Source organism: Sebastes umbrosus, chromosome 23 (genome assembly GCF_015220745.1).
Source record: "Sebastes umbrosus isolate fSebUmb1 chromosome 23, fSebUmb1.pri, whole genome shotgun sequence".
Lineage (NCBI taxonomy): Eukaryota > Metazoa > Chordata > Actinopteri > Perciformes > Sebastidae > Sebastes > Sebastes umbrosus.
Window position 1 is genome coordinate 22,148,050 of NC_051291.1, and position 22,258 is coordinate 22,170,307.

The 22,258-nt window shown below is 40.8% G+C and overlaps 1 protein-coding gene across 3 annotated transcripts in view; it reads left to right on the plus strand.

Moving 5' to 3' along the window:
* Positions 1 to 22,258, plus strand: part of tbc1d22a (TBC1 domain family, member 22a) — a 182,422-nt gene that overhangs the window by 138,787 nt on the left and 21,377 nt on the right. For all 3 annotated transcript variants that reach the window (XM_037760157.1, XM_037760156.1, XM_037760158.1), the window contains one exon: positions 14,287 to 14,382. In XM_037760157.1, the coding sequence (XP_037616085.1) occupies positions 14,287 to 14,382 (96 nt within the window). The remainder of the gene's footprint in view (positions 1 to 14,286; positions 14,383 to 22,258) is intronic.

Genomic DNA, 22,258 nt, shown 5'->3' on the forward strand with positions numbered 1-22,258 from the left:
CTCTGCATGGTGTCCATAGTAACAAGCAGCTATTTGTCATCACGCATCAACAGTAAAGAGCTCAGCGGCAAATCTAATCATCATCCTGCTGAAAGAAGGAACAAATAAAGGAAAACAGAGTGAAAGAGTGCAGAACAATCCAATGAGCAAAATACAGTCAGAGAGACACACTGACGAATATATGAAGGGAACAGAAAGTTCTGCTTTTAAAATGGATTTACAGCATCATAAAACATAATACCTTGTCCAGACATTTAATTACAATTCATGTCTCATTTCCTGAACATAATTTACACCTCGACTTCAGAGCAGTAGGTACACACTGATAGATGAGTTAAAGCCACTGGGACGCCTCGGTTTATGTTGTATCCATTATGGTTTTGAATAGTTTTGCTGATTTATAGATTTACACAATACATGTTTGTTTAGGCAGAGAGTTATGACACGCTCACCAAGCAAAATATTGATATTGGACCGTTGAGGGATCCTGAGGTATGGGGGCTTCAGAGTGCCTCTGCATTTAGTGGATGATGTGGTCCTGCTGGCTTCGTCAGACGGTGACCCCCAGTGTGCACTGGGTTGGTGGGGCTGAGAGTCTGCACCTCCAAGCCTAAGACCACGGTACTCTACTGGAAAGTGGTGGATTGCTCCCTTCGGGTTGGGAGTAAGTCACTGCCCCAAGTGAAGGAGTTGAAGTATCTTTGGGTCTAGTTCACCAGTATGGGTAGGATGGAGCTGGATCTGGTTTGGGCTAGGGATGTCACAAGTCAATGCCAAAATTCTGAAAACGTGACGATAACCGATACCATTTTTTTTCAGACCGAGTACAAGTACAAGAACTTACATTTGGGTTCTCGCCGATACCGAGTACCGATACGAGTACTTCCCTGTGCCAAAAGACCCTCGTTAACAGCCAGCTGGAGGGTGTGAGCGACACACGGCAGGCTGGGGAGTCCCGCATACGAGGCGGTGTGCCACGACCGGTTCTAGGTCGGCCTGGAAAGGCTCGGGGTGAAGGTGGCTCGCGTCCGCAGCTTTACAGCGTTCCCTGCCTGGACCTCGCCGCACCGTGAAGGGGCTCCCTGCTCCCGGTGCGACTGTCGACCGGGGCGGACTGTCCTCAGTGCGCCCCAACCAAACCAATCCGCGGCCCACGTAAATGGCACCAGGGGTCTGCGGCAATGTCAGCAACCCACCCGACTTGAAACACGGACCAAGGAGTCTTAACGCATGCGCGAGTCAGAGGGTGCAAGCGAAACCCTGTGGCGCAATGAAAGTTAGGGCCGGCGCGCACTGGCTGAGGTGGGATCCCGGCCCTTCTCGCCCGCACCGTCGGGGAGGTGGAGCGCGAGAACCCGAAAGATGGTGACGAGAGGTTAACGTCACGCTGCTGTAAAGTGGTATCGGTGCCGTTGTATCTGAGCTGTTTTGCGAGTACAAGTACGAGTACATGAGCACAGTATCGGGCCCAATACTGGCATCGGTATCGGTGCATCCCTAACCCTAAGTACCGGGGAGCTCGAGACTAACGCCGTCTAAAATCCCAAAAGACATAGTAAACTCACTACCGACGCAGCCAGTGGGCAACTCTGGGGTCTGAAATGTGAAGCCAATGCTGAAGTGCCTTAAACTTGCATTCTTACTAACAACCAGCAGGGGGCGACTCCTCTGATTGTATAGAAGTCTATGAGAAAATGAGCCTACTTCTCTCTTGATTTATTACCTCAGTAAACATTGTAAACATGAGTTTATGGTCTCAATCACTAGTTTCAAGTTTTCTTCAATACAGCATGATGTTCATTTAGTAAATGATGGTCCCATTTAGAGTCAGATAGACCATAAAGCAGGGGATGCTTTAGGGCGGGGCTACCTTGTAGTTGACAGGTTGCTACCATGGCGTTGTGTAGTCTGGGAGTTGTCCGTGTTTTCGTCGTAGAACTTTAACCCTTTCACAGTGTGTTTTCAGTTCATGAAAGGTAATTGTAACATTTTGGTCGCCTAAAAATTTCTTATTTAGCGTTCGGTTGTACTTAGCTCCACCCTCTTGTGTCACTTCTGGTTGCAAATAACCAAGATGGCGATGGCCAAAATGCTGAACTCGAGGCTTCAAAACGTCCACTTCTTACTTCCAGTCTATGGACGCACCCTATTTTTTCTCTGATAATGGTAAATTATAACGTTATGATCATCAAATGCAATCTTGTCAAATGTAGTTTTTGGTGAGAAACTTGAATAAATCCAGTTGTTTGGAGAAGAGTTTTAACAGTTTTTTTTACTGTAACTGTTTTGTTTTTGTTTTTTACCGTGGTATCGAATTGGGAATTATCGAGAATCGTGGAATTTCACTGGTATTGGTATCGAATACCAAATTTCTGGTATCATGACATTCCTAGTTTGGACGGGTGGATGGAGGATATTGACATAACTGTCTGTAACTAAGAATTACGAAGGATACAGTGTTCATAATGACCTTAATTCTTTACCAAAACATCTGTAGGCGAAGTAACGAACAACCACACTCATACGTCTACTTCAAGTCTAAAAAAGAAACCAGGAATGAATGATTAAACAGTGTTGTTTCTTTGTCGTGACTTGACATCAGCCCAAGTACACGTTGTACTTGTAATCCATCCTCTAAATATTTGATGTTTTACAATGTCGTTTGGATCGCATCCCCCCCCAACACAACCTTTCAGACACAACACGCACATACACCTTTCTTTTGGCAGGCTCTGTCACAGTCCCTCACCTCCAGTCCTACCCTAGTAGGGATATTAGGTCATTTCCACTCATGAAACTTTCAGTAGAGCTGTAAGCAACGCTGTTCTTATCTCTTCTATTCTGCTCTCTTCTATATTCTGTCCTTTTTAGAACTTTTTTTTATTCTTCCACTACGATGTCCTTTCTGCTCGTCATCTTTCTTCTCAACTCATCCTAAATTTACCCCTCTATCCTATCTTTTCCTCCATGTCCTCACCGTTGCTCTTCTCCATCATACTTGACCTTAAATGGCACTTTTGAAAGATAGTCCACAACATACAACCACATGGAGAACTTTTATCTCAAAGGACAATGCCATTGAAGCCTTTAAAAGCTTTTTGTAAGCGTGTGTTCCTTCCCATTGTCGGCATGTTTTCCTGTGTTTGTTTGAGCTCTTGTTACGCTTTACCGACCTTACCTCCGAGGTAAGAATGCTTCTCTGTTCGGTACATGCTTCGGTTGTTGTATAGGCCCCTTTTCACCACAACGAAACATGCATTATTCATTAATGTCAAACAAACAAACTGGATTTACAAACTAGATTAATGCAGCTTTTTTTTGACAAATGTCCTTAACACACGCAGGAAAATGTTGTTGGCCTCGTCTGGACAAAAAAATCTGGTTCTCTCACAAATGCAGATAATAAACAGAAAAACCTTGCCCTTTGCCACTGAGCGTGTGTGTGTGTGTGTGTGTGTGTGTGTGTGTGTGTGTGTGTGTGTGTGTGTGTGTGTGTGTGTGTGTGTGTGTGTGTGTGTGTGTGTGTGTGTGTGTGTGTGTGTGTGTGTGTGTGTGTGTGTGCGTGTTCGAGTGCGTGTGCGAGTGCGAGTGCATGTGCGTGTGTGTGTGTTCCAGGGGAGATTTTAACCTGAGTGTTGTAATGTCTCCGCTGTGGTCCTCTCTCTGCGGTGTGGCCATCTGTTCAGTAGCCTGATCCAGCACACGAAAGGCTTCCTCTGTCTTTCTCTCTATCTCTGTCATCTTCTTTCTTTCTTTCTATCTGCAGTGTCTTCTCTAAATTTGTCTTTTTTTTCTGTCTCTTTTTTTTGTTGTCTATTTTGCCCTCAGTCTGATTCTGCTTTTTCCCTATTTGTCACTATTGATCTCGAGACGACGAGGAGAGGGAGAAACAAGAGAGAAAAACATGAACGATGTAGAGCGAAACACACTCACACACACAGATATACACACACCTTCCCCCCCCCGGCATACACACACACACACACACACACACACACACACACACACACACACACACACACACACACACACACACACACACACAGACGGACAGACAGACAGACAGGGACCAAATTATCCCTGTTGCGTGGAGCATGAAATTAGCAAGTAGCTCAGTGTGGCAGCATTAGCATGGCTGTTAAAAGGATACTGTGACATTTTCAGGTCCTGAAATATACGGTCCTTTTCCATATGGACGGTTGAGTTTACCAGGCAGGGAGCTGTTTAGCGACGTTAGTGGCCATGTTTAAAAGCATTGTGTAAGATGTGATCAGATGTGTCGATTCCTGGTGGAAAAATGGGCTAATTTACTGCAACAAGGGTCCGAAGATTAGCTAAGATTGAGATTAAAGAGCACAGACTGAATGAATCAAATATGTACGTTGGTCCTTGTATTGCTTTGATTCTATTTCATGCTACTTTATACTTCTACTCCATTAAAGGTCCCATATCAGGTTCATTTCAGGTTCTTACTTGTATTTAGTGTTTCTACTAGAACATGTTTACATGCTGTAATGTTAAAAAAACTTTATTTTCCTCATACTGTCTGCCTGAATATACCTGTATTTACCCTCTGTCTGAAACGCTCCGTTTTAGTGTATTTCAACGGAATTGCGTTGCCTGGCAACAGTTTGGGTCCATGTTTACTTCCTGTCAGCTGATGTTATTTACATATACTGCAACAGGAAATAAACTGGGACACATTTAGAATGTTTATGTTTAAAACCGTGTAATGGTCTAAATATTGTATATTTGTGACATCACAAATGGACAGAAATCCTAACGGCTTGTTTAAAAAGCACAATTTCTGAATACGGGCTGTGTGTATTTCTCCGTATATTGAGCGCTTTGCTTCGATTTGCTTTCACAGTATTTATATATATCACTTAAACCTGCTTTATAATATAAAAGACATGAAAATCTCACTTTTTACAATATGGGACCTTTAAATTTCATAGTCAAATATTGTACTTTATAGTTCCAGCTTTTCTGAATGTCTTATATGATTTTGAACTAGATATCTTTTGATTTTGGACTGTAAGGCCTTTTCACACCTGGTACAAAACAAAATGAAAAATGCAGAATATTTGTTGACAATTTGTCACGTTCAAACCCGTCACATCAAGGCTGACACAAATATTTGCGTTCCGTACTAAGTTCTGCACCATCACACAATCATCGTTGTTGTCTTTACTATAATAAACCTTCACTCAACTCTACACACTGCAGACGGGCCTGTTATTCACCATCACAAGCCAGTTCAACTGCTATATTGTCTTTATGTTCATAGTCTTTATAGTCATAAATTATCGATCAATATCTATATCGCTGTGTGACGGTATGAACAGAATTATGACATTGACGTCCGAGAAAATCTATTGATCACATGAGCAAAAGTCATTATGTTATCGGTTGGCTTGCTTTTATCGGCATCTGACATTTGCAGTTATCGAAACTTCTGCGAGAAAAAACAAATGTGAAATATGAAAGTTTTGGATATTTTATAGACTAAATGATGGATTTATTGACTTATTGATAATCAGTAGATTATTTGATACTGAAAGCAGTCATTAGTTGCAGCTCCAGTACTTTATTTGACAGCAGCTATATTTCTTTTCTGATTTAGATTTTTACATGAAAACAAATATGATAAGCTGATTATAAAATAGAAATCATTGTTTAGGATTAAACTAAGCGTTTAAGCTTGTGATCTCTTACCAACAAGCAGGGTCTATTTGTTGCCCCCTGTCACATTTCAGATGCCTTTGGGTTGTTAGAAGTTTCACCAATTAACCATTTTCCCTCTAAACTTTTGAGATAGATTAAATAACTCTTAGAAAGGTAGAAGTGTCAAATAATTCATAAAAGACCGAAAAAAATCACAGATTTGTATTGCAGAACTTTGTTCTATTCTTCTTTCTTACACCATTAATCATGTCATGTCCTCCCAGTTTCATCTAGTGACCCTTTGGTGGGACTCGACTCAGAGGTTGGGAACCACCAGACTAAATGTAGTTTAAACTAGCTCCATCTGACCATCAACACACTCACTCACAACGCTCACTTCCCACATATACACACTCACTCTAAGCACCGGCTCTGCTCCAAATGACCTCCAGTCCCTACAGCTGGCTCTAGAGAGGGCCCTTTACATCCTCGCCTCGGCCACCGTAGCTCTCCTACACGCTGGGCACACAGGAGAGGCTTCAGTTGGTTGTAATCTCCTCACTTCACCGCTAGATACCGCCAGGTCCTACACAATGTTCCTTTAACTATAGGATCTGAATATTTGTACTACCACAGACCTCAATATATGTCCTCATCTAGCCTCAGTCTAATGTTTTATAACTGTCATTTTCCTTCGCTTCATATTGAATGAGGGGACAATATTCTTTGTTAAGCATATTTTTTTGCATGCTGTATTTTTCTTTATATACCTTTTAGGCCCTTACATGATGAATATTGGCAATTGGCTGACTCCAGCACTTTATCTTTCATATTTAATGTGAAAATGCAGGTCTCAGATAAAGTAAAAGGCAATGAAATTAGATTGAAATATTCTTCTTTAGGATACTGATAAAAGATAAAGTCCCTGCCACGACAATTAGCTATTTATACAGTATATTCGTATCTGTACCTTACCAGAATTTGCATTCTTGTTTGTTAGAGATTTTCTAATAACCTGAAGGGGCACAGCTTACCTGCTAATATGATCCAACTTGCAGCATGAGTTGATGCTTCTGGGTGTCCTTCCCCTCTCACTGCTCCTAATAAAACCCTACACATAGTAGAGTATTATATGCATATTAAGGGTGAGAATCACCAGACTCCCCACGATATGATACTATCATGATACTTAAAGGACCGGTGTGTAACATTTAGGGGGATCTATTGGCAGAAATGGAATATAATATTAATAAGTATGCTTTCTTTAGTGTATAATCACCTGATAATAAGAATCCTTATCTTTTCGTTACCTCACAATGAGCATTTATATCTACACAGTGAGCGGGTCCTCTTCACAGAGTCCTTCATGTTGCACCACCATGTTTCTACAGTAGCCCAGAACGGACAAACCAAACACTGTTAATTTTTCCTGCTTGGGCCAAAGTCGATAACGTTACTCGCTCCTGTCGCCGCCGCTCTCGCTCTCGCTCTCTTTTGCTTCACAACTCGCTTCCTACGTACATACACACTCTACGCACTGGCTCTGCTCCAAATGACCTACAACTCTTACAACTGGCTCTAGATAGGGACATTCGCGTTTACGCATCGGCCACTCTAGTTTTCCAACAGACTTGGCAAAAGGGGGAACCCTCAGTTAGTTGCAATCTCCCCACCTCACTGCTAGATACCGCCAGATCCTACACACTGGACTTTTTAAGTCACGATACAAAGTTATTGCAAATTTAAATATTTTTGGAGTATTGCGGTAAGGTATGTTACAATGTACATTGCGATTTATTACCTTTTTTCAACTGCAAATTATGCATTTTTCAACCTCTGTTTTATCTAATAAGATACAGTTTGTTCATTTCAGAGTTTTCATTCTCACACCCTGAGGTCAGAGGTCAAGGGACCCCTTTTGAAAATGGCCATACCAGTTTTTCCTCGCCAAAATTTAGCGTAATTTCGGAGCATTATTTAGCATTCTTACCGAAAAGCTAACATGACATGCATGGTACCAATGGATTCCTTAGTTTTTCTAGTTTCATATGATACCAGCATTAACAACCTCCGAAAGACAGGATAGCGGCCGAGAGATTGTTAAGAGGTTAATAGTTTATATATAATAAAAGATCAATACTTGACATCCGTGTATGGATACAATATTGCCGCGCAAAGTATTGCGATATTGTGCTGTATCAATTTTTTTTCCCCAACCCCTAATGCCAATCCGTTACCACCAAAAAAAGCAACATTAAAATGTTGCATGGCCTTCACCAAACAGAATCATTTAGTGTTAATACCATAGAGATGAACGATGAGAAAAACATTCTCCCATTGAGGTTGAATTTCTTTGGCAGCATTATTTAATCAAAAATAGAATTGTTTATCATGTAAAACCAAGAGAAATAACCTTTCTAAATGCAGTGCTTCAGACCTTCATATCTTTATCAGACTACACAAGGGTTACACGCACTCTTGGATATGAATAAAACACCTGGCTGCCAACAGAATAAGAGGGAGATTGTGTGAGCATCCCAGAGGGAAGCGGCCCTCCTCACTCCTCCTGCCTCTCTGTCTCCTATCTGTAGTACCGGTTGGCCTCGCGGTCACTCCAAACAATGAGACGGGCCTCTGTAGACAGGACCCCGATCATACACACACACACACACACCGGCTTCCATAAATGCACATAAAACTCTCCTCTTTGCGTCCCTCCGTCACACTCCCGCTGACATGAGCATCAATAACTCTCCCCGTTTTATTATCTGTCTCTGACAAAACTCGCAGCACGAAATGAACATTAGAAGTTTCACAAAGGTAGCATTTATCGCAGAGTTAATGTCCTGGGTTACATCGTGATGTTTCTAATTTTCTCGTCGCTGCTGTATGTTTTCATACACATTATCTTCATTTTCACATATTCTCACTCACCCACACATTATGGACACCTGTGAATTGCTTTCACTCCGGTGCTTTTTCTTTCAAATCCAACATAAACACGGGGAGGTTGAAGGGATCTGAAATGGACCAAATCCATGGCAAGCTGGGAATTATGATCTTATTATTTTATGTTGCTTTTTTTTCCTCCCCTCCTTTGATTAACCTTAGTGCTTGGCAATTTAAAATGTAGCCTAAAGCAAGACATGGCATGGGAGAGAGAAGCACACACAGGGACAGAAACAATGCAGAAGTTACTTTTGAATGTATTTAGAGCCATTCCTCTGGCGTTTTTTTCCCTCCTTTCCTTTTTAAATGGATTTCATCATGACCTGACTCTTGTCATCCCTGTCAGCAGTCTTTTTTTATTCTCTATCTTATACTTACGATGGAATTTACAATTCAAAATGTCCCTTCTTTGCCTTCGTTTAGTGTTTAAAGGGGACCTATTATGCTTTTATGCTATAGGGGGAGCTCAAACAAGAGCATTTCAGACAGAAGGTGAAAAGAGGTGCTGAATCACAGCCGGTGTGTGAAAACCAAAGTGTTTTTTGAACATTAAAGGTCCCATATCATGCTCATTTTCAGTTTCATACTTGTATTTTGTGTTTCTACTAGAACATGTTTACATGCTGTAATGTTAAAAAAAAAACTTGATTTTCCTCGTATTGTGTGCCTGAATATACCTGTATACACCCTCTGTCTGAAACGCTCCGTTTTAGTGCATTTCAACGGAATTGCATTAGTAGGCAACAGCTTGGGTCCATGTTTACTTCCTGTCAGCTGATGTTATTCACATACACTGCAACAGTAAATAAATTGGGACACATTTAGAATGTTTACGTTTGAAACTGTGTAGTGATCTATATATTATATATTTGTGACATCACAAATGGACAAAAATCCAAACGGCTTGTTTCAAACGCACAGTATATGAATACGAGCTGTGTGTGTTTCTCCGCATATTGAGTGTTTTGATAGTTTAACAGTATTTATAAAGCACTTAAACCTGCTTTATAATATAAAAGACATACAAATCTCACTTTTTACAATATGGGACCTTTAAATCATGTAAACCTAAAATACAAGTATGCACCTTATAATAAGCATAATAGGTTCCTTTTAAATGTATTCTGCAGTCATAAACCCACATGACGCACACTATCCCAGCCCTCAGAGATGAATTGCACACAGGAATACTTGTAGCAGTTAATGTCAACTATCGCCAACAGTCTTGTTCGTATAATATGAAAAGAGCATTAGAATTACCGTTGGAGAGCCGGCGCTTCATCATATGCTATCAGTTTTAAATCTGCTCGTTTATCATCATGCATCACTCCCCTGCAGCACCGTCACCTTTTCACCTTGTCTGGAGTTGGTTCGTCAGGGTATCGAGTTAGTCCCACGTCAGGCCGCTTTGTTTCGGGGGGATGAGACTAGTCAGACAGCCAACGCAGCAGTTTCAAGACACCGTGACATTGCAATACTGCTTCTCAATCTCTATCTGCATTCCCTCTTTGTCCTCTGTTCACCTTTAGCCTCCTACCCTCTCTGTACCCTCATGTACTCCCCCCTTACCTCGTACCCCTCCCTCTGTTGACTCCTCTCCCCCGTATACCACCATTGGCCTTTCTCCCCCGTTGCTTCCCCCCTTACCTACCCGCACTTTCTCCCTACTTTGATCAGCAGAACTTGTCACTCAGAGTCTCGCCTGTCTCTGCCAATATGGCTGCCCTGACACAAGAGGGGAGGACCAAGCATAACAATGGAGGAGGAGGAGGAGAGGGGGGAGACGAGTTTGACGGAGTTACCTTGACTCCCACGACAAACTTTATGTTGCAAATCATAATGATGCGAAAGCCTTCAGCTGAAGCAGCAGCAGTGGATGGATAGAGCAGGAGGGAGTGTCAGAGAGAGAGATGGCTGGTAGGAATGGAGGGAGAGAGAGATATGTGGTGGGAGAGAGGAAAAAAGATGTTGAAGTTTCACACTGTATTTCATTTAGAAATTTTTTGATACGTTACTGTGTAAAACCATTTATAACAAGCAGGACTGTGACTAAGAGTTATTGGCATCATCATTAATCTGTTGATTATTTGTTCCTACACTAGGTTGTATACATACACTTATTTACTTTATTGACAAGAGCTAGATGAGAAGATTTGTACCACTCACTGTGTTTAAAATATGGGGCTAGAGCTGGGAGTCGATAAGCTTAGCTTAGCTTAGCATAAAGACTGGAAGCAGGCACAAACGGCTATCCTGGCTCACTCCAAAATATGAATGTCACGAGAACCAACAGGAACACACCCTGTTTTTTAGAAATTTAGAAGGTTTACGTTTAAAACCGTGTAATGGTCTAAATATTGTATATTTGTGACATCACAAATGGACAGAAATCCTAACGGCTTGTTTCAAACGCACAGTTTCTGAATATGGACTGTGTGTATTTATCTCTGAATTGAGTGTTTTGATACTTTCACAGTGTTCATATATCTCTTAAACCTGCTTTATACAGACATGAAAATCTCACTTTTTACAATATGGGACCTTTAAAACGTAATTTTTTATCAGTGCATAGACGTTTTCCACAGTCAAGTACCAACCAATTTTTCAAAAATGTTTTGCTTGTAAAGCGACTTTGCAATAAAGGAGCATTACTATAGTGATGTGTAGTTTGACTACATACAGTATGCAGTGGCAATTTGCACTTAAAAAGCTTAACACACATACAAGTGATTCAGTAATGCAAAAACAAAGTGAGCAGTTTGTTCTTTTTATAGCCCTTTTTCTTCTTTCTGCTGCCTGAAACACATCACAAGTCCTACATACTGTCATTAGTTCACTACCATTCCTACTGCAGCCAATGGAGCCAATAGATCTCAAACTAATGGTGGAGCGCCATGGAAATTGATTGGTGACAAATCAAAAATATCAAGATAACTTGTTAACAAAAGTTGTTTTTGATAAAGATAAATGGCTTTTTAATTTGTGAAATATTCCTCATGGTCTTATTGATGAGAAAGAGAGAGGAGGGTTTGGTGACAGACATTTGTTGAATGAGACCGAAGGAGGTGAGAGACTGTGAGAGCAGGGAGGATAGATGGAGGGGTGATTGAAAAAGAGGGAGAGGGGGCAGACAAGAGAGACTGGATTTCAGAGTTTCAACAGTCCCTGAGAGTTCATTGGTGCCCTCAACCATGAACTCACACACACACGCACGCAAAAACTCATAGAAGAAAGGAAATTAAAACCGTGCAAAGCTTTGGGGGCTGATAAACACTGCGCTCCCGTATGCTGCTCGTATACGAACTCATCTGTGTGTGTGTGTGTTTGTGTGTGTGAGGGAGAGAGTGTGTTTGATGGCTTCTGTTGTTTGGATTGTAGATGCAAGGTTAGACCAACAAGCCAATCACCTGCCAGTTTACAACTCACATCACGCTACGCTTCACTGTTCACAAACACCCATCTTTTTTTCTCTCTCTCTCTCTCTCGCTCACCACACTCTCTATTTCTATCACTCACTTTCACACACAAACACTCTCAGTTGGGGAATTCTGAGAATTGGTTTAACTAAGTGGGAGGTAAAGTAAGAGGAAAGCCAAACAACAGGAGACGTACACAAAGGTGTAGGCAGGATCAATCTGTCTAGAAACACCTAACACGAGAAAAGCAACGACGCAGTAAAGAGCGAGAGCCAACACACAGCTGGTATATTTTTCCGACTACTATTTTTGTATCGCACCGTGTCTCTGTTTAAATCCATCCATCCCACTATTATTTCTCCCCTCGTTCCTGGAGGGAAATTCAATTATCACAGCAGAAAGGCAGTTCCTGTTAATTCCTGCAGAGTTATGGCTCGCCGTTATACACAAACGAGTGTGGTGGTTAAAGAGCAACGCTTGCGGTCGGTTTGCTCAGACAAAGTGGAAATGAGTAATGCTACACCTCTATATCTAATTGCGATCCTGTAAATTAGAAGTAAAATGTGATAAACACGGCTGAATTATTGGAACACGTGTGTCTTTTTATTAACTCACCTGTGCCAAAGAGTCTACAGAGCGTGATATTGAATTAAAGAGTCAGTTTTCTACAACTGTAAATGAAGCCTGGGTAGTTAAATGTGAGAGCATATTAATGCAGCATTGCTTCTTTAGCACCACATACTATCGAAGATGACACATCAGAGAGCACACGTCTGGAATAATTCATGAATTTATGCTATTACTAAGAGTGTGATTTGGGTAGCGCATATTACAGTAGAGAGATAGATTCATGAGTGCAATTCCACACTTTTAAGGTATAATATGCAAGAATTTCCTAAAAAACGATATATAGATTGATACTATAATAATCCCTCTCAATCATCACGTATGCCCTCTGCCTGGATTTTCTCTTCTTATTTTGCTTTACTCGTCGGGACGCTTATGGGCGTCTGCAAAGTGGCTTTGTGCCCCATGTGGGGGTGCAACCCCGAGCCAATAACAGTGTGCAGCGTGTACAGCTGTTCAGGTGGTCAAATACCGCCGCTTTGTCACGCCCCTCGGCTTCTGATGCCGACTCACAAATTCCCCTTTACTCTGTTAGATACAAAGCGGCCGTATTTCACAGATTGGAACAGGTTGCGTTATTGTGTCCCGGTGATCCTGCTCCTCTCTGTGCTGTGAGTGCAGCTATGATCAGTGTGTGTCTGTAGTTTGACAAGAGCAGCGCTGACCCACAGCCATCATACAGGAAGTCTGCATTCATTCAAAATCCGGCAACTTGGGCACCTTCCTGTAGGATTTCGTGGAGTTAGTTGTGTGTTTATTGTTGTGTGTTTTAGAATCTAACCGCCGTGAAACAATCAGAAAATAGTGTTTTATTTCTCCGATTCGCTGCTTTGTTCTCACTAACGCCGCTCCCTCTCTTCAGTCACTCTATAGCTCCCTCCACCATCGCAGCTCTCTCTCCTTCGCTCGCTAACTGAGCCGTGGAGGAGTCAGTTTACAAACAGCACCCGACAACGGTTACATATTCTACCTTTAATTCCAAGCATTTTAAGCTATAAATAACATACAGTATGTGGGTAACTAAACCCTCCAGACAAGCGTGCCAGAACACATTCAGATAAGCTTACACATTAAAATGCTCTTGATATTCTATATCAGAGAAGAGGGCATATACTCTATTCACATGCATTTAAAGGCCCTGGTAATTATTCTTCCTGTTATAGGGCTCCGGAGAGAAAAAAATTAATAGAACAAGGACCATCTCATCCTTTGTCTCCCTCCCTCTTTAATTCCCCCGCTCATTGCCGAGTCATGGAAAAAAAAAAAGAGCCGCCAAACGTAACGAGGGGCTGGAATAAAAAGCTGTGCAAAGAAGAGGGGATTTGTATCTTTCGTTGTCTCCGTCGCCCTGCAAATGTAAATTTCTGGATTGTGACAGATAAATGTTTTATATTCTTCTTTTTTTATCTTCTGTTTGTGTGTACTAAATACATCATGTAGAAACGTTTCTTAATCTCAAAATGAAATGTGATGAAAGGCTCGAGCTATTTGAGGTGCTTTCCTTCCATCCTTAAGCTTCTATTTGAACAATAGCTGTGTGTGTGAAATGTTAAACTTGTCTCTCTCTCTCTCTCTCTCTCTCTCTCTCTCTCTCTCTCTCTCTCTCTCTCACACTCTTTCTCACTAGGCTGAACCAGAGGGCTTCTCCCATTTCCACCTCTACGTGTGCGCCGCCTTCCTGGTGAGGTGGAGGAAAGAAATTCTAGAAGAGAGGGATTTTCAGGTAATGTGCACACAAGACACAGGGGGCGCCATACAGCTTTGTGTTCTCACACAGACATCATTATTCCAGACCGGTATGCGCATGTAGATTATATATTTCCATACGCAGCTGGTGACGCAGACGATGATATACCGTACATAGCTTTATATGGATGTAAATGAATCCCGGTCATGTGCAAAAACCAGTCCACCAGACTGTAGAGCTGCTCGTGGCCTACATCCCTCTCCATTACCTCCCCGGTCATTAACTGTGAGGTTCAGAAGTCGTTGTGAGTGCATTAGTAGATGACAGTAGACAGCTGCCAGAAGGTGACTTTGGTTGCCAGCTCACTGGGGGACCTGGCTCCTTAACAGTAGCAACACAGTCTAATATCATCACATACAAACATCATCTCTGCTCTTTGGCCGCTCTCTCTTCTTCTTTTACCTTTTTTTTTGTGTCTTTTCGTTCCGTTGTTTCACGCTTCCTATACTCCCTCATATTATTTCTTCAAGTTCTGCATCCTTTAAATCGTACTTGTTCTTTCCTCTGCTGTTTCAAGACTTTCCATGTCTCCCTTCTTACCAATACTCACTAATACAGAGGTCCGCAACCTGCGTCTCTTTAACTCCTCTCCAGTGGCTCCCTGTGGATTTTAAAAAAAAATAGTGGAAATAAATAACTGTTTTTTTGTTTACATTTTCATTTATCATTGTTGTAGGTCTATGGTACGACGGTCGAGAATAATGTCATAATATTATAAAGTAGTAATTTCACGTGTTATTTTCTTTTTTTTCTCGTAAAGTTATGACTTTATTCTCGTAATATTACGACTTTTTTTCTCGTAAAGTTATGACTTTATTCTCGTAATATTACGACTTTTTTTCTCATAAAGTTATGACTTTATTCTCGTTATATTACGACTTTTTTTCTCATAAAGTTATGACTTTATTCTTGTAATAGTACAACTTTTTTTCTCGTGAAGTTATGACTTTATTCTTGTTATAGTACGACTTTTTTTTTTCATAAAGTTATGACTTTATTCTCATTATGTTACGACTTTTTTCTCGTAATATTCTGACTTTATTCTGTAAATCTCAGATGTTTTTTCCCTTAATGTGACCCTAATACTCCGTAGTACATTGTCTCTTTGTCCCTCACTGCATTAGACTTATATACTATACACTTAGACTATAAACTGTGTTACCTTCATCACAATGATCAAATGTTTTGTGGCTCCAGACAAGTTTTTGTCTTCTTCTTTTTTTTGCCTGAAATGGTTCTTTTGATAGTAAAGGTTGCTAACCCTGAACTAATAGAAAAATGTCAAAAGCCGTGATAGACGAAGAAAAGAGTAAGAGGAAATTAAAAAAACAAAAAACAGATATCATCAGATTAGTGCAAATGGACTAGCTGAGTCTGCTTGATCAATACGGATCTTTAAGCCAATTTCAACTCAATTCAGACCATTTTTTTATCTCACATTTTCACCTGACTGTGACTAACTGTGCCAGAGGGGAAAAAAGAAAGGTTTGTTTTTTATATTGAGAGTACATTTTATGGTGTGGCTCACTTTGGAATAATGGCATAGAGGGTATACCATTACAGAAAAAACACAATGTTACAGATGATTAATTAAAGCTGACTATGCATCGGGCTGCAGTTTGCAACAAGCTTGAGGCTTAAAGGCTATAACCACCTTTCCAAATGGACACAATGACAAACATTAGGACTTCTGTATCACTGGTTTCCAAATCCAGACGGTGATGTTTTCTTCTGATAATACTAGATAGTATCATCAAATCATTTAAAATATTTAACCGCGATTAATCGCATGATTGTCTATAGTTAATCGTGATTAATCGCATGTATTTTATCTGTTCAAAATACACCTTAAAGGGAGATTTGTCAAGTATTTAATACTCTTATTAACATGGCAGTGGGCAAATATCCTTGGTCTATGCAAATGTATGTATTCATTATTGGAAATCAATTAACAGATATTGTCCAGAAACCCTCACAGGTACTACATTTAGCATAAAACAATATGCTCAAATCATAACATGGTAAACTGCAGCCCAACAGGCAACAACAGCTGTCAGTGTGTCAGTGTGCTGACTTGACTATGACTTGCCCCAAACTGCATGTGATTATCATAAAGTGGGCATGTCTGTAAAGGGGAGACTCGTGGGTACCCATAGAACCCATTTACATTCACTGATCTGGAGGTCAGAGGTCAAGGGGACCCTTTGAAAATGGCAAAGGCTGTTTAACTCTCTAAAATTTAACGTAAGTTTGGAGCGTTATTTACCTTTAAAACTGATCGCGCTACAACCTCCAAAAGGTCGATTGCGATTAGTGGCGTTATCGCGTTAACTTTAAAAAAAAGTTAACGCGATCCTACAAGATATGAGTATCCAGTGAGGATTTATTTACTGTAAGAGTTTTTAGAGTAATGTACTATCTACAGTACATCAAAGAGGACCTATCATGCTTTGTGCTTTTCCCTTTCCTTTAGTGTGTTATATCGTTTTTGTGCATGTAAAAGGTCTGCAAAGTTACAAAGTCCAAAGTCCACGCCAAATGTAGTTCCTCTCCCCCACAAAAACACTGCTCCTGAACTGCCTGAAACGCCTCGCTTTAAGTCCCGCCTTTTCTTACGTAACGTAATGATGTCACCAAGTAACACATTTGCATAATACATGCCTAGCGGCTGGTTTGGTCCGAAGAGTTTGACTGGGCTTTTTGGGAGGAGCTCAAACGGAGCGTTTAGACAGATGGTGAAATGAGGTGCTGAATCACAGCCGGTTTGAGAAAAATAAAGCATTTTTTTTAACTTTAAAGCATGTAAACATGCTCTAGTAGAAACCCAAAATACAAGCATGCACCTGAAAATGAGAATAATAGGTCCTCTTTAAATGTTTTTACTCAGGCGGTTTGAATGTAATAACTTTCATAAAGAAGAGACTTGCCATTTGGGCTGAGTAAAAAATGTAATTAAGTAAAGTGAGTGATTTTCCCCTGCACTGCCACTTGTTAACAAAGCTTTTTTGACAAATGTGAAAATAGCAATTTCCCACAGTGTGTGAGTAAAGAATGAAAATGACTTTGAATGACACCTTGGATCATGGTAGCAGTCCTTTTGACTCGGTCCATCATGCTGTTTTTTTATTTATTAACATCACTGTGGAGTTATATTATTCAGTCCTTGAATGAGAAATGACTCTTAGCACTTCAGAGGTCCTGCACATCTGAGTTTTAGTATAGCTTGCCCTCAGGTGGTTACAGTGAAGAAAAGAGGGATTAAACCAATCAAATTACAGTTCATACAAGGGGGCCACTCCAATTTTTCTGTCACTCCCACCATGTAATAAATCAGAAGAAGTCTTCAAAGATGATAGCAGTCAGAGGGTTACAGTTCTAAAGAAGCTGTGTTTTCAGATGGAGGCCAGTTGATTAAAGCTGATTCACCCACTGAGTGAGACACCGGAGGCTGTCGGAGTTTGAAGATGAGGCATCAACTGACTCATCTGTTCTTACTTTCATGCCCTTCTTACCCTCTCTCTCCCCTTTTCTCTCACCCAGGTTCAAATAAGATTGCTACTTTTTGTTGGATTCCATTTCAGATTGAATTTTAGATGGCTATAGGTTTTTTTAAATGGATTTCTGCAGCGTTTTGAGCTACGCACACAGAAAAGCCTCGCTAACCTTTGTGTAGTTACAGTGTGTCCACTCTTGCGTTAAAATGGTAAAAAAAAAAATCATAATTTGAACATGACTTGGCAGGCGTATGAGAGCAGACAGAGCCTGTGGGGGTGTCAACAATGGCAGACTTCAAAATCATAATGAATTCAGAAAGTTCCTAAACACCATCAGCTTGAAGACAGCTAGGTCAACTTCATTTTCTTTGCATGATCAGAACCCACAAGTATGAGAGAGGCTTGTGACTAAACATCACTGCAACAATGCACATTTTAATTTCCCCCTTTCTGCTTGTTAGCCATGCTAGCAGTGGGACTCACCACTTTGGTCCAGACTGAAATTTCTCAACAACTACTGGTCGGAGTGCCGTGGAATTCTGTACAGACGTTCATGGTCCCAAGAGGATTTTTCCCAAACCCTCACTTTTTGTAAAATGTCTCAACAACATTCAGTACGATCACACAGATATCCATCATCCAGAATTTTAATGTAGCACATCTTATCCAGTGAAATATCCCAACATCTACTAGATGGCTGTTCTCATACACCGTTCATAGCTATACCTACGAAAAGTAATGCACTGTAATTCCTATATATCCCACAAAGTCATTGTGTATTGAATCCAGGTATAAGTATAAAGAGTGACAAACGTCACTTAGGAAGGAGGTTGGGCTGGATGTGTGGGTGAAAAAAAACACCGGACCGCCCAGGAGGCTGGTGTTCGTGTCCCGTGAGAAATCAGAAGTCAACGTTGATTTATTTGTCACGTAACTTCCGTACTTTAATTAATGCCATTAAGTAGTTATTTTAAAACACACGTTGATTTATTTGTCACGTAAATTCCGTACTTAAGTTACGCCACTTCCGTAGTTATTTTAACCCAAACCACAATCTTTTCCTAAACCTAACTAAGTTGTTTCCTGTTAAGCCTGAAGTTTATTTTAAAATTGACACGTGTTGCTGGACATTCGTAGGAGAATGCACGAAAAATGAGCAATAACTTTTAGATAAGATAGAAGATATCATACGAAACGTTGTTTGAGGATACATTGGCTAGATAGATTGGCAACATATTGTACAGATATTCATCAGGTCAACATTTTGATTTCTCCATTACTTTGGTAAAAACCTGCAAAGTAATGGAATTTCCATGAGCCTTAGTGCTGAATAGCAAAACTAAGATGGCGAACTTTACATTATACCTGCTTAAAGTTAGCAGCGCTGTCACTGTGTGCATGAAAGCATGCTGATTTTAGCATTTAGCTCAGATCGCCGCTGTGAGTCGACAGCATGGCAGTAGATTTTTTGTTCTTGTTTTAAAGGTCCCATATCATGCTCATTTTCAGGTTCATACTTGTATTTTGTGTTTCTACTAGAACATGTTTACATGCTGTAATGTTCAAAAAAACCTTTATTTTCCTCATACTGTCTGCCTGAATATACCTGTATTCACCCTCTGTCTGAAACGCTCCGTTTTAGTGCATTTCAATGGAATTGCAATGGAATTGCATTGCTAGGCAACAGTTTGGGTCCATGTTTACTTCCTGTCAGCTGATGTTATTTACATCCACTGCAACAAGATATAAACTGGGACACATTTCGAATGTTTACGTTTAAAACCGTGTAATGGTCTAAATAATGTATATTTGTGACATCACAAATGGACAGAAATCCTAACGGCTTGTTTCAAACACCGGTTTTCTGAATATGGGCTGTGTGTGTTTTTCTGTATATTGAGCGTTTTGATAGTTTAACAGTATTTATAAAGCACTTTAACCTACTTTATAATATAAAAGACCTGAAAATCTCACTCTTTGCAATATGGGACCTTTAAAATGTGTCTCTGCTGTTGGACAATGTTGAAATGTTTGAAAACCCAGTCAGTGGTGGCTTTCTTCAACATCTACTCTGGCATGCACCTCACACTCGGTCCAAACTTTTCTGCAGTATTAGTTCAGGACTCCAGACTCCTAAATGATGAAACATATCATACAGTAGGAATAGTATATACCCCTCACAGACTGCAAGAAACCTAAGAAATAAAAAATACTCTCCGCACTGTGGTGTTCCGAAGGCTCTGTAGATACTGTAAATCCCTAAACGGTGGCCTCAACGACAGGAAGAACGAGGCCTTTATTTATAACAGGCTTATATTAGAGAAAAATATTTTTATTTTTAATATCCCCCCCCTCCCCCCTTTTTTTCATATTTTATCATATTTCAGTATAACTTTTCCCAGGTTTCTGATCTACCTGGTGGTAATACAAACTCAACACTTCATCTGTGATTACCTGTTGTCTGATGAATTCAGGGTAATGGGCATTCCTAATAGCATTAACTCCATCAGTACAACAACAGTGACGGCATACACTGTTCCTCTTGTCACTCTCAAGCCCGGAACACACCAGGAACGTCAGCAGCGTGTGGCGGCTGCGTTACCTGTTGTTTTTTATTTCGCCGTCCGTGTTAACAGGTTAGAGCAGCCATGCTGCTCGCGTGAGACGCGTCTCAGCTGCGTCTCTTCTAGAGAATAGAGGTCTCGCCTATTTTTGACGTGTGCCGCGCGCGTCTCACAGCAACAACAGACAGTGAAGGTGATCTATTGACTGTATATTGACATCACACCAGCTAAATTACTACAGTTTACATGTCTAGACATCTGTACAATATGTCACGGAGATGGAAAAAAAGTAAAGACATTTTTAAATCAACACTTCCTGCTTTCATTTCAAAATAAAAGCCCTCAAGCGTTTTTTTTCTGTGGACAGAATTCCTTCATTTGTTAACACAAGGCTTTTATTCTGAAATATGTGCCAGACAGTGTTGTAGAACATGCAGTGACTTGGAGCGCTCCATGAATGAATATAAGACGGAGTTTTAATTGTGGATTATTACTATTATTTACAAATTACCACGCATTTCTTAACCTTTCTCTGTCTAACATAAATATAAATTATATTTATAATGAAATGGCCATTAAAAGGCAAACTCTATGTAGAAAGAAAGGGCTGACAGCAGCAGCTGAAACGCAGCTGGTGTGAACATCCGACGCGTGAATCACGCAGCCACCACGCCACGCCACGCGCTCCTGACGTTCCCTATGTGTGTTCCGGGCGTCAGGAGTCTTTTACACATCCTCTCTAAAACCATTTCACTCAAATACACACACACACACACACACACACACACACACACACACACACACACACACACACACACACACACACACACACACAAGCCCATACATACTCAGAAACAGACACAGCCAAATGTCATCCTGGCATTTTTCCCTGCACAGTATACAGCAAAATGAGCTCTCATCGCCTATTTGTTTATGTCTTCACAGGAAGTCTGTTGTCTGTACTTAATGGAACACAGATGTCCTGTGTGTGTGCGTGCGTGCGTGCGTGCGTGCGTGCGTGCGTGCGTGCGTGCGTGCGTGCGTGCGTGCATGCGTGCGGCTCAGTTTATATGTGTCACAGACTGGATTCATACTGTATATATTCAGATTATTAGAATGTCAAATTACAGTCAAACTCCTCCTGCAGTTCTTAACAACACTCACATTTTGGTTTGGTTGGGGGGGTTGTGGCTGTGAGAAAATAGTTCATTTTCACAAATTGATCAATCAACCAAATATAATGCATTTCACTAAGTACTTTTTTGACACAGATTAGTGTCAGTGAGGAAAGAGAAAAAGTAAAGATTTCTTCTCTTCTCAGCTTTAGTAGTTTAATTCCAAGAGATTTCTGCCTGGGATCCACTAAGCCTCAGAGTTCAAACGTGGGCCTGCCAGGTTCTTAAGGGCCTGTTCAACAGCTCTTATCTCCACATGCTTTATCCAACAACCCTTTCGGCATCCTTTCCCTCTTATGTTTGCCTTTCTTTCTCTTTCTGTCTTTCTCTGGATCTCTGTCACTCTTTTTCTCTCTCTAATTCCCAGACGCTCTGTTTTTGCCACAGTTTATTTCCTTGCTGCTCAGTTTCATCTTTTGTTTTGTTTCCCTCTGTCTCTTTCTTTCATTCTGTTCTTTCTTTTCTCATTCCTGCTCTTTCTTTTCTTCCCTTTCTTTCCCTCACTTGGCGCTTATGATGATTATAGGGCTTCTAGAGATGGCAATGTGTGTCAGTCGGTCGTGCCATCACTTTGGTCCAGACTGAAGACTGAAATATCAACTCGGATGGATTGCCGTTT